Genomic DNA, 16,139 nt, shown 5'->3' with positions numbered 1-16,139 from the left:
TTTCTTTCTTTCTTTCTTTCTTTCTTTCTTTCTTTCTTTCTTTCTTTCTTTCTTTCTTTCTTCCCTCCCTTCCCCTCTCCTTCACTCTTTCTTTTAAATTTCTTACTTTTCTTGAAACCCTTAAAGATTATAGGTATATTTTTTAAGTTGCCCATGTTCTTATTTAATTTGTATCATTTATAAATTTTCTTAAATCATAATTTTAGAAACATTTAAGTTTCCAACTTTCAGCTGCTATTAGTAAGACTGAAGAAGTGTTTAAATTTGTGCCTCTGATCTTACAAAAAGTCCTTTGGAATTCCTTAATTTTTTTGTTGGGAACTTTTCAGTTCTGTGTTTTTCCCCTTAGAAGCTTTGCTAGGAGAATGCTATATCATTTTACATGGTTTGCTATAAGAGTAGGTATAGTAATTTCCATTTTTAGAAATTACTTCCTAGTGTATTCATCATTTTGAGGGTTTTGTGTACTATTTGTCATTTATTATGTTAGTACTTACTGTGCTAATGCTTTAAAGATGTCTAGATTTCATGTATGTCTTTTAACTAAAACATGAGAACCCCTTGTTGTTTAATGTCATATTAAATGGTGTATGCATTTGATCTGTTTTCACAAAGGATATTTCATTGTATAGAGTGGATCCTCTGATTACTGCTCTCTTGCACTCACATAAAACTAAAACATGAAATGTCTCGTACTTTATTCTTACTGACTTTGTTTTGTGCTTTACTGTCTAAATATCTATGTCATTTGCATGCCTGCAGATTTCTCTCCATTTCTTTCCACTAAATTTTAAAGAACTGATCTCAATATCATCTAGGGTGGAGCTTATATGTTGCTATCTGGTGTCCTTTTTTAGCTCTATACTTATGTTTCAGAACTAAGTTTCTATTTATTTATTTATTTATTTATTTATTTATTTATTTATTTATACATTTATTTCTGAGAGACAGAGATAAGCGTGAGTGGGGGAGGGGCAGAGAGAGAGGGAGACACAGAATCTGAAGCAGGTTCCAGGATGTGAGCTGTCAACACAGAGCCTGTTGCGGGGCCTGAACCCACGAACCGTGAGACTGCGAGATCATGACCTGAGCTGAAGTCGTACGCTTAACCGACTGAGCCACCCAGGCGCCTCTATTGTTATTTTTTTTAATGTGTATTTATTTTGGAGAGAAAGAGTGAGTGAAAGAGTGTGTGAATAGAGGAAGGGCAGAGAGAGAGATGGAGACACAGAATCTGAAGCAGGGTCTAGACTCTGAGCTGTCAGCACAGAGCCCAATGTGGGGCTCTATCCCACAAACCACGAGATCATGACCTGAGCCGAAGTCAGCCGTTCAACTGACTGAGCCACCCAGGCACCCCCAGAACTGGGTTTTTAAAACAGTGTGTAGAACACGGTCCAAGATTTTTTAAAAACTTAGTAAATAATGATACTTATTTACTTTTGTTTACATATTTATTGTTTCAAAGTGTCACAGAGGAAAAGCGAATGTATTTTGTGGACTTAATTTCTAGCTAGCATTTTTCAGTACTTTGTTCATCCTAACTTACAGCTTCTGGTCTGTAAGCAAAGAGTAAGTCATCTTTGCATTAGAGACAAGAGGTCTAGTCATTAGGCCTAGTATGTGCATTCATGACCTACTATTTGGCTCTTTTGAGGCTATTGTACTTCTAGGTTGTTGGCTGGGTTTGAAATCATAGATTGTTGGATGAATGAAATAATATATTCTCCTTTGCTAGAATGTGTTCTGTGTGCATTTGCCTTTTCTGCTGAGTGTATTCTGCTGAGTGTATTCAGGGAATTACCTGAGGGCGAGTGTTATTTTTCCTGCAGTTCACGTATTTGTGATGGTCAGTAGAACTTGAGTCTTCTGTGGCTGCAAAGGGAGTTTCATCAGATTCTGGTGTATGTCTTTTACCAAAAGACTCTTATGGAGATATTTTTGAATAGCACATTTTAGGGGATGCAAACTTTTCATCTCCAAAGTAATAGTGTTTGTGCAAATGAATATGTGATTGTTGTCCTACCATAAAATTCTGTTGAGCTAATGACTACTTTGTACAAGGATTTACACCTTTAATTCTGAAGTAGGGAGAGTTGTTTGTACAGAATTAGGCATAAAATAGTGACTACCATATTGTTTGTGTAAACATTACCCCTTTTGTTGCTGAAATTTGTAAGCAATTCTAACAGGTTTTTATTTTTATTGAGTATTATATACACGTTGCATGCATTTTAAACTTTTTTTTTTTACTATTTGAAATTTTAAAACAGGAAAATCATTCAATCATTATGTTTCTAAAACATTATAGTGGGGCGCCTGGGTGGCGCAGTCGGTTGAGCGTCCGACTTCAGCCAGGTCACGATCTCGCGGTCCGTGAGTTCGAGCCCCGTGTCAGGCTCTGGCCTGATGGCTCAGAGCCTGGAGCCTGTTTCCGATTCTGTGTCTCCCTCTCTCTCTGCCCCTCCCCCGTTCATGCTCTGTCTCTCTCTGTCCCCCAAAAATAAAAACGTTGAAAAAAAAATTAAAAAAAAAAACATTATTATTATGTTGTCCAGTGCTATAATTTAATAAAATAGAATAAAAATTAGAGTTACAATAGAGAACAAACTGACAGTTACCAGAGGGGGGGGTGGGTTGGGGGATGGAGGAAATGGATGATAGGGACCAAGGAGGGCACTTGTGATGAGTGCTGGGTGATATATGGAAGCAGTGAATCACTATATTGTATATCCGAAACTAATATGACACTCTATGTTAACTAGCTGGAATTTAAATAAAAACCTAAAAAAAAGAGTTACGTAGTTGTGAGTTTCTTTAGATTTTAATGTTATTTTATTTAGAAATACACCTTAAACATATAATATATATTTTTACCTAGTCATGTAACAGGATTAAATGGGTGAAGATGGCATAAAACCTGCTACATATTTTACTAACATGTTGATAATTTTTTCATTTGTAGTGTATTATTAAATTATAAAGTTCATTGTAAAAAAATTAAACTGCGATCAGGTAGTTCAGAAACCAGAAATAAATTTTTGTGTGTACTGAAGATTTTATGTCATTTTAGTGGTATTTAATTGTAAACTAAGGTAAGAATATTTAAAGATTTAGGTCATTTTAATTGCACGAGAAGTAATGTTCTGGATGGGTTTATTATATTTTCTTGCTAGTTTTTCCACTTTAAAAAAAGCACTCTAATATGAATGTCTGTGTATGTGTGCATGAATGTACATGTGAATATTTAAATAATTTTTTCATATATATGCCACATATAGTTCTGTTTTTGATTTTTTATGAAACAGGATTAGTTGCTTGATAAAAAAGTTCTTTGGAAGAATTTTTTTTTTCTCAAAGATAAGCTATTAAAAATGTTTATTAAAAATGTCGATTGGAGGGAGGGGAGAATTTTGTAGTAGTAAATGGGTAGGAGTAGATGGTATATTAGAACAAGTCAGGACTACCTAGCTTCACCAGGATTTTCTCCTCATGGTTCTAGTGTGAATATAGCTATGGCAGAATCACCTGCTGCAATGTTAAGGTGGGAGTTGTCACAGATAGGGCAAAAGTGCTATATCTGAGTTCTCTAGTGAAAAGTTTTCAGGAGAAATGGGCTTATAATATGCACATCCACTTGAATTAAGGAAAAAATCTTAAGTTGAATACCTTGTCCTTACACTTATTTTGAATAAGTTGATTTGAAAATGTAGAAAAATTTAATATAGTTTTTAGGTAAAAGAAATGCTTAACTAAGTCAATTAAATTACAGAAGAAAATTTATATGCATTTTATACTTTGTATATTTTTATAGTTTGCCATTGATTCAGTTCCCATTAGAATGTTAGAATATTCTAAATTTTCACCTAGCTGGGAATAACTTGAAACAGCCTAACATACAGACATCTGGGTGGCTCAGTTGGTTAATTGTCTGACTCTTGGTTTCAGCTCAGGTCAGGATCCCACAGTTTGTGGGTTCAAGCCCCATGTTGGGCTCTGCACTGCCGCTGTTGGTGGGGAGCCTACTTGGGATTCTCGGTCTCCTCTCCCTGCCCCTCCCTGGCTCACGTACACACGATCTCTCTCCCTCTCTCTCTCTCTCTCTCTCTCTCTCAAAATAAATAAATGAACTTTAAAAAAAAGTAAAACAAGCTAATATAAAACACATTCATACTGGTTTTCTGTTACTTACATTATTAATCTGGAAACATGATATTGGAATTTTTCAGAAAAATATATGTCTGAAATTTAAGAATTTGAATGGTTCCTGTTCTGTATAAATAATGGCGAAAGAGTTTCCCTTTCTCAGTGGTTGTTTTTGTTTTTATTATTTTATTTTATTTTTATTTATTTGGAGAGTTGGCCTAAATTTTCAATTTATATTTCATAAATCTTTTTTTTTTTCTTCTTAGTTTTGGCAAGCGTTCTGCAGGAAGCTTTAGGCGTGGCTGTGAATGCATTGTTTTAGAGCCTTCTGAAATGATTGTGGTAAGAATACTTCTGTGAAGACTTTTTTTCCCTAAAAAAATTATAAAAATAAAAACACTTTTGCACAGTACTTATAATCATGTATTATAGATTTTATAACTTTAGATATATTTATTCCATAATTTTTATTATGAATCTGAGTTCATAGTCATAATATTGTAATTATTTATAAGATTCAATGAAATGAAAAAGATAGAAGACTCAAAAGGGGCAAGTACCTAAATGTTTTGTGCTTGAACTTTTGTTAAATCAATCTGTGATAATGCCATTTTACTTAAATTTGGGAATGATCTTTGAATTACAGGATTTTAGCTCTCTATTAATTGGAATGAGTAAGATACTTCAAATGAATCATAGTAATATGTATTCAGGCAACAGTTAGGATAAGGAAACCAATTCCTGTTTTTTATACATGTCTTGCAGTCTATATGTATATATTTTAAACTTTATTTTTTGAGAGAGAGTGCATGAGCAGAAGAGAGGGGTGGAGAGAGACAGAGAGAGAGAGAGAGAGAGAGAGAGAGAAAGAATCTTAAGGAGGCTCCACCCCTGTGTGGAGTCTGATGTGGGGCTTGATCTCACGATGGTGCGATCATGACCTGAGCCAAAATCAAGAGTCAGACACTTAACCAACTGAGCCATCCAGGTATCCTGGTCAATATATTTTTTAAATCCTGCAATTCAGTTAAAAAGAGAAATAAAGACCTCAACAGAGTGTTTAACCAGCGTACTAGTCCCCCAGTTTTCTGGCCTAATATAGAAGATGATGGAAGCTTTTTATTCACATTTAATAAAGTATTTGGTAGAAGGCCATAAGTCTATTTTCAGAGAAGATTTGGGATTTTCCCCTATGATGTAGGAGAGGAATTCATCAGAATGAAAACTTCCTTGTCCAAGGGAGTGAAAATCTTTGGTAAAATTTCACAAAATTTACTCTTAAGTAAGAAAGTAACATGGTGGTAAGTAAAGATTTAGGATTAGAAAATGTGGGTAGTTACATAGGACTTTCCAGCAACAGGTCTTGGAAAGCATTTTAGGTATTTCCTAGAGATTTTGGCCTCTGTAAGTGCTATTTTGTGTTTCTCTGTGGGACTTTTGATATTTAAAATCCTATACTTGCCGATATTATACAAACTACTGGGTTTGCTAGTGGGAGAATAGTCTTAGAATCTTGCTATGCCTTGATTGTGAGCAATCACATTTTCATTATATAAGTATGAGGAGGATTGACCTAAAGTAACTTTTATTCTGGTTGGTCCATTCATCAGTTTCTAAAATGTTGAAAATGAGGAATTTTTTTTTTTTAAATAACACTATTTATAAAAAAAAGAAACTGAATTCACAGATTGAAAGTAGGAAGAGAAACCCTAGTAACCTACCAAAGCCGTTCTGCTAGCAGTCCAGCTTGAGTCATTTGGGATTTGGGGGTTTTTACAGATTTACTCATATACACCAGAGTTAAGACAATGGGGCCGTTGCTTTCATAAAGCGAGGTAATGTATCCTGTGAGTTCTTTCACTAATAAATCACTACAAAGATTACTGAAAATATCCTTCCCTTTAAACTGCAGGAAATTCAAGAGTTACTCATATTGCCCTAAGTGGAACTGAAAATGCTTCTTCATAAAAGAAAAGTTACTCAAAACCAATTAGTTCCAGAGAAGTTCAAAAACGCTTAGTCTGTAAAGATAGTTTGTCTACAAATGTCTTTGCAAAATGAATGAATATGGACTTATCTGTAAGTTTTATTCTGTGTCTAATCTTAATATGGAATGTTGTATTTGAGGAAATAAATTTTTGTTTTGTTTTTTTTTTTTTCAGGTGGACTATATGGATGAAAATGAAGAGTATTTTCAGCGTCAAGCTTCTCATCGACAATCTCGAAGGAGATTTAGAAAAATCAACCAGAAAGGTGAAAGACAAACAATTATTGACACTGTGGATCCTTATCCTGTGGGCAAACCACCTTTGCCTCGAGGCTATCATACGGTAAGTTATTAAAGTATAATATTTTTATTTATCTTTAGTTTTTTTGTTTGGAATTTTGTGAAAAGACATTTGCATTTTCTACTTTAGAGGAATAATTCCTTTCTGTGATATACCTATCCAAAGTGTAGGTTTTGCTAGGAACACATAGAGTATGAAGAGTTTTAAAGAGCATTGAAATAAGAAATCAAAAGATATTGGCTAGTTAGCTTTTTTACTTATTAAAACATTCTCTGAGGTTAGCTTTGTGATCAGCTATACAGTTGTAACTGGAATATTTTAAGTTCTTACCTTCATCTAAAATTTTACCCCCGCTCCCAGCCCCAATAACTGGTATCAGACTTATTTTTTTTAAAGGTAGATATATAAAAATTAAATGTTATTTTCATAGCTTTGCACACCACTGTGAGAATATTTCCTGAGATTTTTTTGTTTTTAATATGATGAAGTGAAAGCATAATTTGAAGGGATGCTTTTAAAAATCCCAATGTAAAGATGGTCTCAAGTACTTCTGATAGTTTCAAAGATCATTTTAAATGCTGCAGCCCACTTGATCATCATTTATTTCATAATTATTTGAGAAGCTATTTTTATGTTTGAGGAAACCAAGGCACAGATAATGAGTGATTGTGTAAGATCCCAGTATGTTCAGTTTTAAAACTTTATGTTTCTTATTCCTTTCTTTCTGCTTAACTACTCTATGCTTCTTTCCCCGATGGCCAATCCAAAATAGTTGAGAAGATATTTTAGGATTTCTATTTTCAAAAAGAAAGTAACATGAGTTCTTACATATGTCATAATAAAGTCAAAAATGGTTTGTCTGTAGATATAATAACATTACATGGTAGTCATTATATGTGAAATTTTAAAATAAAAATGTAACATAAAAATAGATAATTGACAACTGTTTTGCATTTCTCATTTGTTTTGTTTACTTGCACTTTTTTTCTTTTTGCAAATAAGTGTAAGTACAAAATACATGGGAAAATAAATATAGACTTAAAATTATATACTTAATTTTTAGTAACTTTTAGTGATAGGATTTACTTTATACCTGCACTTCATATGTTTTATTTCTGAGAGCTCTTTGTGTGTGGATTTTTAAGCAGTTTTGACCACCAGCTACCCGCCTACTCCTCTCACTACCCATGCACTATTTTAATTTAACATGAATTTTATAGTTGAATCATTTCATTGAGCTCATGTGGAAAGGGTAGCTTTTTGCACATCATAAAGAGAGCTTTGTTTGTCCTTTGGAGAGATTTGGTGTTAAAAAAAAAAACCCATGAAAGGTTTTCTTGTTACCATTGTCTGTAAAAGAAGGTAGTATTTTTAGTGTTGATACAGGATCATGGAAGAAGGAAATTTGGATTAAAAATAGTTGTACATATTAATAGTTCCATATATTATAATATTTTAGTCTAGTACTAATATTGTTAATATTCTTTCTGCTTTGGAATTATTTTTCCAAATGAGATTCCATACTAAGATAGTGGGAGTGTGAATTACTTAAAATCTATTTTTAATGCTGATTGGTTTAATTTTATAGTCCTATTTTCACACTTGAGTTGGGGGGATCATTTTATAACTGCTATTCTCTTTTATTTCCGTGTATTCCCCCTTTATGGAATACTGCACTCAATTTCCCTGCACGACTTCCCTTTTTTGATCTGTTGTATAAAAATGTGTGGGGCTTTTTATTATTACATGATTACTTTTTTTTTTAATTTAATGGTTTTAAAAAAATACCGTACCTGGTCAACAGATACTTTTATGAGGGCAAAGTCAGTACTATGATGAAAGTTTAACTTGATTACTAATGGATCATGTGCTAGCTTACTAATTTGTGATATGTTGGTATTAATTTTACTAAATGAGTTCAGATTGGCAACAACATGGTCATAATGGAAAATATTGGATACTTATTTTGTGTGCAAGTTGTGTTTTAATTATATTTATATAATATTTATATTTTCATCTCAATACTTGATTTTAACCTATGAAAACAACAAAATCTTGTTTGTATATATGGTGCCACAGGATAAAAAGAATGAAATGAAAGTTATTATTCTTCATTAGCCATAAGTCATATTTACTTATTCTTAACAGAAATATTTCTTTTTGAAAGAATCCTAGTATTGTGGGACTGTGGGTGAAAAGTTTATTTAGAAGATGCATGATCATACTTCACAGGTGATTTTTAAATGATTTCAAATGCATTTCCAGTTGCATGGCTAAAAAACATGGAGAACATTATACGTATAGCCGATTCTGTATGGTCATACTTAACCTATATTTTAACATTATCTTCGTTTTGGCAGATGTACTATAGCATGTCTGATAATGTTCATCTTTTCCTTTCCTCCTTTATGGCACTCATTTCATTTTGGCTCAAAGGAATGCACTAAATCTCAGGTATTGTAATTTGTGTGTGGTCTCCTAATACTAACCCAAGTTTTTTGTGAGTTTGCATTGTAACTAATGAGTTTATAACATTGATGTGTTTGGCTTGGTCTTGTTCTTTTGTATTTTGCCCCGATTTAGTAAAATCTCTTAAAACGAAAGTGTCGCTGGTTTAGGTGATGGTACAGGCTGCTTTATTTGTGCAGATGTAGGGATGAACTGTCCACCTTGTCCATCTTAGGTCTACTTAAGTGCCACCTAATTACTTTTAAGAATGAGTGGAAACAGTGTTCTTAACTAACATGATTTGCAAGGAAAGAAATGAAGAGAGAAAGACAGGTATGGGAACTCCATTAGCAACTTACCTTTATATTTTAAGTGATGTAGGTGGAAACCTTAAATTTCAGGAATCCCAATGTAAGAGTGTTGTGGGAGACCACTGGTAAAATTTTGGTCAAACAGAATAAAGGCTTAGTCAAAAAGGAAATGAGAATTTAAAATGGCTTGTGTTTTCTTATTTGCACTTTATATTTAACCAGATTTCATGCTTTATTTCATTCTATATTTTAATCAAGAGGCCTATATTAATATCTTTGCTCATTTCTTTCATGCCGGCACATGACTAATTTATGATTGTTAGTGTTACTGTTTTGAAATTGTGGGTCAGATTGGGGGTTATCAGAGAATTTGGAGTCAAGGAAGAAAAACTGATTTACCTCTGGACACTAATTGGTTAAGGAACTAGTAAAATTTTACAATTGTGTTTTCTTACTGCACAGGAAAAAGATATGAATAATTTAATTCACATTAGAAGAAGTCTACTGTCAATATAATATCTTTGGCGATTACAGTAACCTTGCTTGAAAGCATGAAATATTTGTATAGGTTTTCAAATTAAAATGAGGCAGTTACTTTATGTTCTGTGCAAGAGAATACATATTAAAATGCCACAGGTGTCATGACTGCTATATGGTACTTTAGAAACACTGCTAAATTTTAAATGATAAGGTAAATCTTAAACATTTTCATTGTTTTTAAATTTAATAAAATTTTGATCTAATTATATAAATTTTTTAAATTGTGCCAGCATTTTGAGCTTTTGTCTGGCAAAAGTACACTTTAAAATCTAGAACTTTAATATTTCAAAAGATGCATCAGTATATAATTAATCTTTCTCTTTTTTAATATGAAAAATTACTGTTTAGTCTAATTCCCATTTAGAACTAAGAATCGAATTTAAAATGTACGCTGAGTTACGATCTATAACTGATGTATACTCTTTAAAGTTAGATGTGTTGTAATGGTTTAAAACAGATTGTAATAATTTCCTTCAGAAACATGAGTACACAAGTAGTCCATATAGGGTGTTTTCAAGACATTTTTTCAAGGCAGGTGTGTGAGGTTTGCAGAGAGAATAAGCATTTTAAAATTCAGTGAGAAGGGAATATTGGAGATGGCTTTCATTAGAATTTTCTTACATTTCGATGAGTTGAGGTTGAGGCTGTATTTAAGATTGCCAGAAATAGGATGTGGTATGAATTTTCAGTCTTAGAATGGATAAAATAATAGGAAGGGAGTAGATAAGGTTCTTGGCAGAGGCTAGAAGATTTAGGGTCAGCCTCTTTAGAGACTTTGGTCAAGTTTGTTTTGTCTTTCGGTTCAGAACACAGTAGAGGAAAAAAGCTTTGTTTATTTTACCCATAATTACAGGCCCTGCCTGTCTACATTTACAGGTAATTGATTCTAAGAGTTTGTGATTTATTTATTCGAGAAGATATTTAAGGGGAGGACTTAACTTACCTGACTGGCGTGTTGGGGAGACTGGTACATGCCTGTTCTGCCCTCTGTTTCTTTTATCTTAATGAAAAGAGAGCTATGCCGCCTTCTTAGTTTAGAAAGATTAAAAATTGTACAGAGAGAGTAGACTGAAGATTGAAGAAAACTTGTCCTCTCTACACCATGGCGGTTACGTCTAGCAACAGACATTTCAGCCTCGGATGGCTGAAAGAACTAAGATGCTCTCTGTGCTTTGCAGTTCTGATTGACTTTCCACTCCCACTCCTACTTACCCCAAAAAGAATGGGTCTGTTTTCTACAAATTTGAAATGGGAGGATAACATAAAACATATTCATAAAGTTTCAATCAATGCAAAATTTTTGAAACAATGGAAACCTGTTGATCATATAAAAAGATACCTCCCCACACATTTTACTAGTAGTCCTTGTCTACAATATGAATATACACTTCAGAGCACTGTTTAGTAATTATGTAGTAAATTTTTCAGTAGATTACGCTTAGTTTAAGATTCTTGGTACAGATGTATAAAGGTAATAAAAAATACTGCATAAAATTATTAAGTTAATATAAGTTGAATACCATGTAACATTACAACATAATGGGAATAATTTTTTTGTTAATATAGTATCTGTAAAATGGCACCAGTTGTAATAAGATTGATTCATGCATGAGGCTTATGGAAATGAGTCCCCTTTTTTTATAAAGTTATTCTTTATAACAATATAAGACAATTTCTATTTCTTATAATGGTTATGTAATCATTCCTAGGTTATATCTTCTATATCTCTGAAGTAGGTTTTTTTTTTTAAGAGATAGATTTAAGTTAGTATCATTTTCAATTAAGGACTTCTTGGTAAGTTTGGTTAGTTTCAAAACTGGTTAGATATTGAAACAAATGAAAAATTACAGTGTTTGTGTGATTATGCACACTTACGTGACAATAGTGTTTTTGACATGGGCTATTGTTCTTGCATTAGAAATAGTATTTTCACTCATGTTAATGATTTTGCTTTTTCACTTATTTATTTAATTTTTTACTGAGGTCTTTTTAATTTAATCCAACATTTCCTACTTAATAGTAAGAGAATATATCTTCACTAATATATCAGTGACTTGTAGATTTACTAAATTTCCTAGAATATTAAGGTCTTAGGATTTTAACTTATAACAATCAGTTCACATCATATTATACCTGACTATAATTTATTCATATGACATTTAAAAAAATCTACGCTTATATACAAAATATTCAAATATGGGGGAAATTTCTTAATTATTTCAACATTTTCATTCTTTAAATTCATTAGGCATTTCTTTGCTATAGCCTTTGTATTCAATAATATCATCAGTGCCTTTCTGTGAATTATAATAGGATGGAGTTTCAGAAAATGTGTATATTTTCTTTCTTGTATCATAGAGAGGAAAGCTCAGTATTTTCATTTACATATTTTTATTAATTTAATGAATATTTATTGTGTGCCCACCTTGTTTCAGGTTTGTGCCAGTCTCTAGGACTATATACGTCTATAGGACAGACATATTTTGCTTCTTTTTAGTTTCATAGGTAATATAGACAAATAAGTGGGCAACTAAAATACAGAGAATTCTTAGTACTGTGGAGGTACATAGACAGGGCACCTTGAAGAATCAGGCATGTTTTTTTGAATATCTTGGCTCAAAGGAAAATATTCTTTAATCCAGGAAAGCCCAATAGAAATGTGAAAGCTGAATTGGTAAAGAATGGAAAAGAGAGGGGTAGGGAGAGTGTTAGACAGTAGTGATGTGTGTGTGTGCGCGCGCGCGCACAAACCTCTACAGATTGCTAGATCTTAGTTATTGTATGCATGTATGATGATTTATATTTGCATCAGAGTTTTAAAGTGTCAAAAATATTCTTTGCTTTTTGAACCTATTATCAGCAGGCTTACTGATTCCTCTTCACCTAGATCATGTTGCATTTTAAAATCCTGCAGAAAGCTCCCTGTGGAAAGGTCTTTGAACAATAGGTGGACGTAACAATTCTGTGCCATATGTGCTGCAATTTCTAACAAAATGCAGTGTGTTAAAACTGCTGCAGTGGTCTCAGTTTCCTTGCTTTGGGGGGACTATTTCCCTTTCTTGCAGTTACAATCAGGTATTTATGTTCATTTAATTTATACAGATTGGGAAATTATACTATAGAGTGTGTATAGAAATGGAAATGTAAATCAGGAAATAGTTTAAAACAAGAAATGATTTCTCTTGTGCTATTAACAGCATGCATTGCAAATTCATGCAAGGCAGTTGAGAATAGTGTGCAGTGTGCTGTTTACCCAAGTTTCAGCTTCTGTTAGAGGATGTCTATTTTTATATATTACATCATCTCTGCTGCAGAACTCCCGTGTCCACTGGGATTTACTGTTCTTTCATTCCATTTTGAAAGAAAGCTTGTGTTGATGTCATAATTGGACCCATCTTTTGGTTGCACTTGGAAATTGAAAGTAATAAGGGTGTTGTGCAGCAAATCATGCAATATTTCAAGCAATTTATTTGTCAGATCATTGCTACTTTGTCCTGCCTCTAATTGTGAACACTGGTGGCTTTCTGTACTTGTATATGTTTTAAATATACTTGGCTAAAATTTAGCTTTTAGTCTCAACTGCAAAGATCCTGTTCATCTTAGACTGTTTCATTTCTTATGTGCTTTTTTTTTTTTCATGAGATTTTGTAGTGCTACATGCTGATTTGAAAAATGTCTCTTTTCTTTGGAGAAATCTACTTTGATATTCAGACCTATTTCCTACCTGTGCTGAATTGATCTTTTTACAATTAAGTTATCAGTAAGTTGTCTGTTTCACTGTTTGAAATATCAGGTGACTAGGGGCGCCTGGGTGGCGCAGTCGGTTAAGCGTCCGACTTCAGCCAGGTCACGATCTCGCGGTCCCTGAGTTTGAGCCCCGCGTCGGGCTCTGGGCTGATGGCTCGGAGCCTGGAGCCTGTTTCCGATTCTGTGTCTCCCTCTCTCTCTGCCCCTCCCCCGTCATGCTCTGTCTCTCTCTGTCCCAAAAATAAATAAACGTTGAAAAAAAAAAAGAAAAAAAAAAAGAAATCATTCACATCATTCTAGTTCCAATTCGGTTCCTTCCATTTAAAAAAAAAAAAAAAATATCAGGTGACTAGAAATGTTCTCTTTTGATTTTGAATCCAGTGTTAAAGCATTATTAACTTGAAATGCCTTTCTATTGGCCAGAAGATATTGTTGACCTCTGGAAGAGGTTTGTATTCAGTGTATAGATGTAAGGTTTAAGTCCCTTGTGAAAGGAAATATTTAAACTAATTATATTAAATGATTTAAAATGCCTACTATGTTATACATATTTATGTATGTAAAATCTCCCCCTATTCTCTCAAAAATTTAGTAATCCAAATCTCAATAGTAAACCATTTTTCCCTTTGCTAAAAAAAAAAAAAAAAATTGATTAGGAGCAAACTTACACTTTTAAAAAATAACAGCTTTATTGAGTTATAATTCATACACCATACATTTTACCTGTTTAAAGTACATAATTCAATGTTTTTTTCTTTTTTTAAGTAAAAACACATAACATTACATGTATTATTGTAACCATTTTTTTTGATATTCTTTTTTTTTAATATAAAATTTATTGTCAAATTGGTTTCCATACAACACCCAGTGCTCATCCCAACAGGTGCCCTCCTCAATACCCATCACCCACCCTCCCCTCCCTCCCACCCCCCATCAACCCTCAGTTTGTTCTCAGTTTTTAAGAGTCTTTTATGGTTTGGCTCCCTCCCTCCCTGTTTTTTTTTTTTTTTTTCCCTTCCCCTCCCCCATGGTCTTCTGTTAAGTTTCTCAGGATCCATTTTTAAATGTATAGTTCAGTAATGTTAAGAATATCAATAGTAAACTTTTCACTGACTTGAACATACCCAGTTCACATTGTACTTAGTACCTTTTGTGGTTTAAAATACACACAAGCTGAAAAATAACTAAGAAACTTTGGGAAAAAATAATTATACGATCTATTCGGGGGAAACAGCTTTATTAAGTAATTGTTTGTATTAGAGCAATTTCTTATGGACTTAGTATGGGATCAAGCAGTCCTTTATTTTTTCTGGTCTTCCTTTCTCTCTTTCAAGTGAAACATAGGTGATAGTTGTATGTAATACGGAATTTGGAATTGCTAGCGTAGTGAAGAAATGATGTGACAGTCGAGTGAGGCAGCCTGAAATATGAATTACTTCTTGGGATAACTGATTGGCAGGCTAATTCAGAAGAGACAATTTTGAGTATGAAAAAGAAAATATTCAAATTGTCTTGATTTTTACTTAGATTGAGGATAATGATAATTGGTCGCTTGTGGTTTTGGTACAATCCAGACGGCATTTGCAAATGTTTGAAAATAAAGTTAAAATCTCAAAATAAGGGGCATCTATCTGGGTGGCTCAGTTGGTTGAGCAGCCGACTTTGGCTCAGGTCATGATCTTACGGTTCACGAGTTCGAGTCCCACATCGGGCTCTGTGCTGACAGCTCAGAGCCTGGAGTCTGCTTTGGATTCTGTGTCTCCCCTCCTCTCTGTCCCTCCCCTGCTCACACTCTGTCTCTCTCGCTCTCTCTCAAAAATAAATAAACATGGAAGAAAATTTTTAAAAACTCTAAGTAACATTTTCCTTTCACTAATTATTATCATACTTCTACTTTCTATCCATTTCTTTATATAATTTTTAAACCAAACCTTTAACAAACTGAATCATTAGAAATTTTGGAATACTCAGGAAAGTTTTTAGAAAAAAAAGATCGTTTTGCTATTTGTTAATTTGTAAAATAAGCATATCTCCAACTAATTAAGATGTAGAGAATACTTCGGCATCACTGATAATCTCAATAATATTGATGCCCTCGACAGTGAGCATTATTGATGAGCACTTGAGAGCTTCAGTCTTTTTGTCTCCTTGGTACGAACATTTTCCTAACTTTAATTAGACTGGAAGATTATGAGCAGCTAACCATTCTTCAAGTGGATTAAGGTCTTAGAAGGTTCAGCTGAAGTGGTATTTCATGTAAACACAGGGTTTTGTCTTAAAAGAATCTATGGATGGTTGGTAACTGTGGAATCTTTAAAAGAGCAAAAGTGCTGATTATTTTCTAATTCATCTTTTAGAGCTGTAGTTGTCAAAGTTTTGTATCTCAGGACTCCTTTACACTCTTAAAACTTTTTGAGAGCTGCAGCAAACTTTTGTTTATATGAGTTATTCATGTCATTTTTTGTCATATTAGAAGTTGAAACTGAGAAATGTAGAAGTATTTATTAATTTTAAAATAATAAATGTATTATACATGATATAAGGTTTTTTTTTTAGTGAAAAATATATTTTACAAAACAAAACATTTGTAAGAAGAGTAGTGTTGTTTTATACTTTTCCAACTATGTTTAATATTTTGCCTGATAGGAGACAGCTGGAT

The 16,139-nt window shown here is 33.2% G+C and overlaps 1 protein-coding gene and 1 long non-coding RNA gene across 9 annotated transcripts in view; both read left to right on the top strand.

The window, feature by feature from the left end:
* Positions 1-16,139, top strand: part of RAPGEF2 (Rap guanine nucleotide exchange factor 2) — a 248,415-nt gene that overhangs the window by 123,725 nt on the left and 108,551 nt on the right. For 6 of the 8 annotated variants that reach the window (XM_040471417.1, XM_040471426.1, XM_040471421.1 and 3 more), the window contains 3 exons: positions 4,413-4,488; positions 6,309-6,476; positions 8,871-8,888. In XM_040471417.1, coding sequence (XP_040327351.1) covers positions 4,413-4,488; positions 6,309-6,476; positions 8,871-8,888 — 262 coding nt within the window. The remainder of the gene's footprint in view (positions 1-4,412; positions 4,489-6,308; positions 6,477-8,870; positions 8,889-16,139) is intronic. The other 2 variants (XM_040471433.1, XM_040471408.1) reach the window with 1 other exon arrangement.
* LOC121027808 (uncharacterized) lies at positions 13,009-14,263 on the top strand. Its single transcript, XR_005788941.1, has 2 exons — positions 13,009-13,526; positions 13,826-14,263. It is a non-coding gene; the product is annotated as an uncharacterized LOC121027808 (long non-coding RNA).

Source organism: Herpailurus yagouaroundi, unplaced genomic scaffold, assembly GCF_014898765.1.
Source record: "Herpailurus yagouaroundi ecotype Mexico unplaced genomic scaffold, PumYag 28, whole genome shotgun sequence".
In the NCBI taxonomy this organism is placed as follows: Eukaryota; Metazoa; Chordata; class Mammalia; order Carnivora; family Felidae; genus Herpailurus; species Herpailurus yagouaroundi.
The sequence above is the reverse complement of the archived record's forward strand: the minus strand, read 5'-3'. Positions and strand labels throughout refer to the sequence as shown.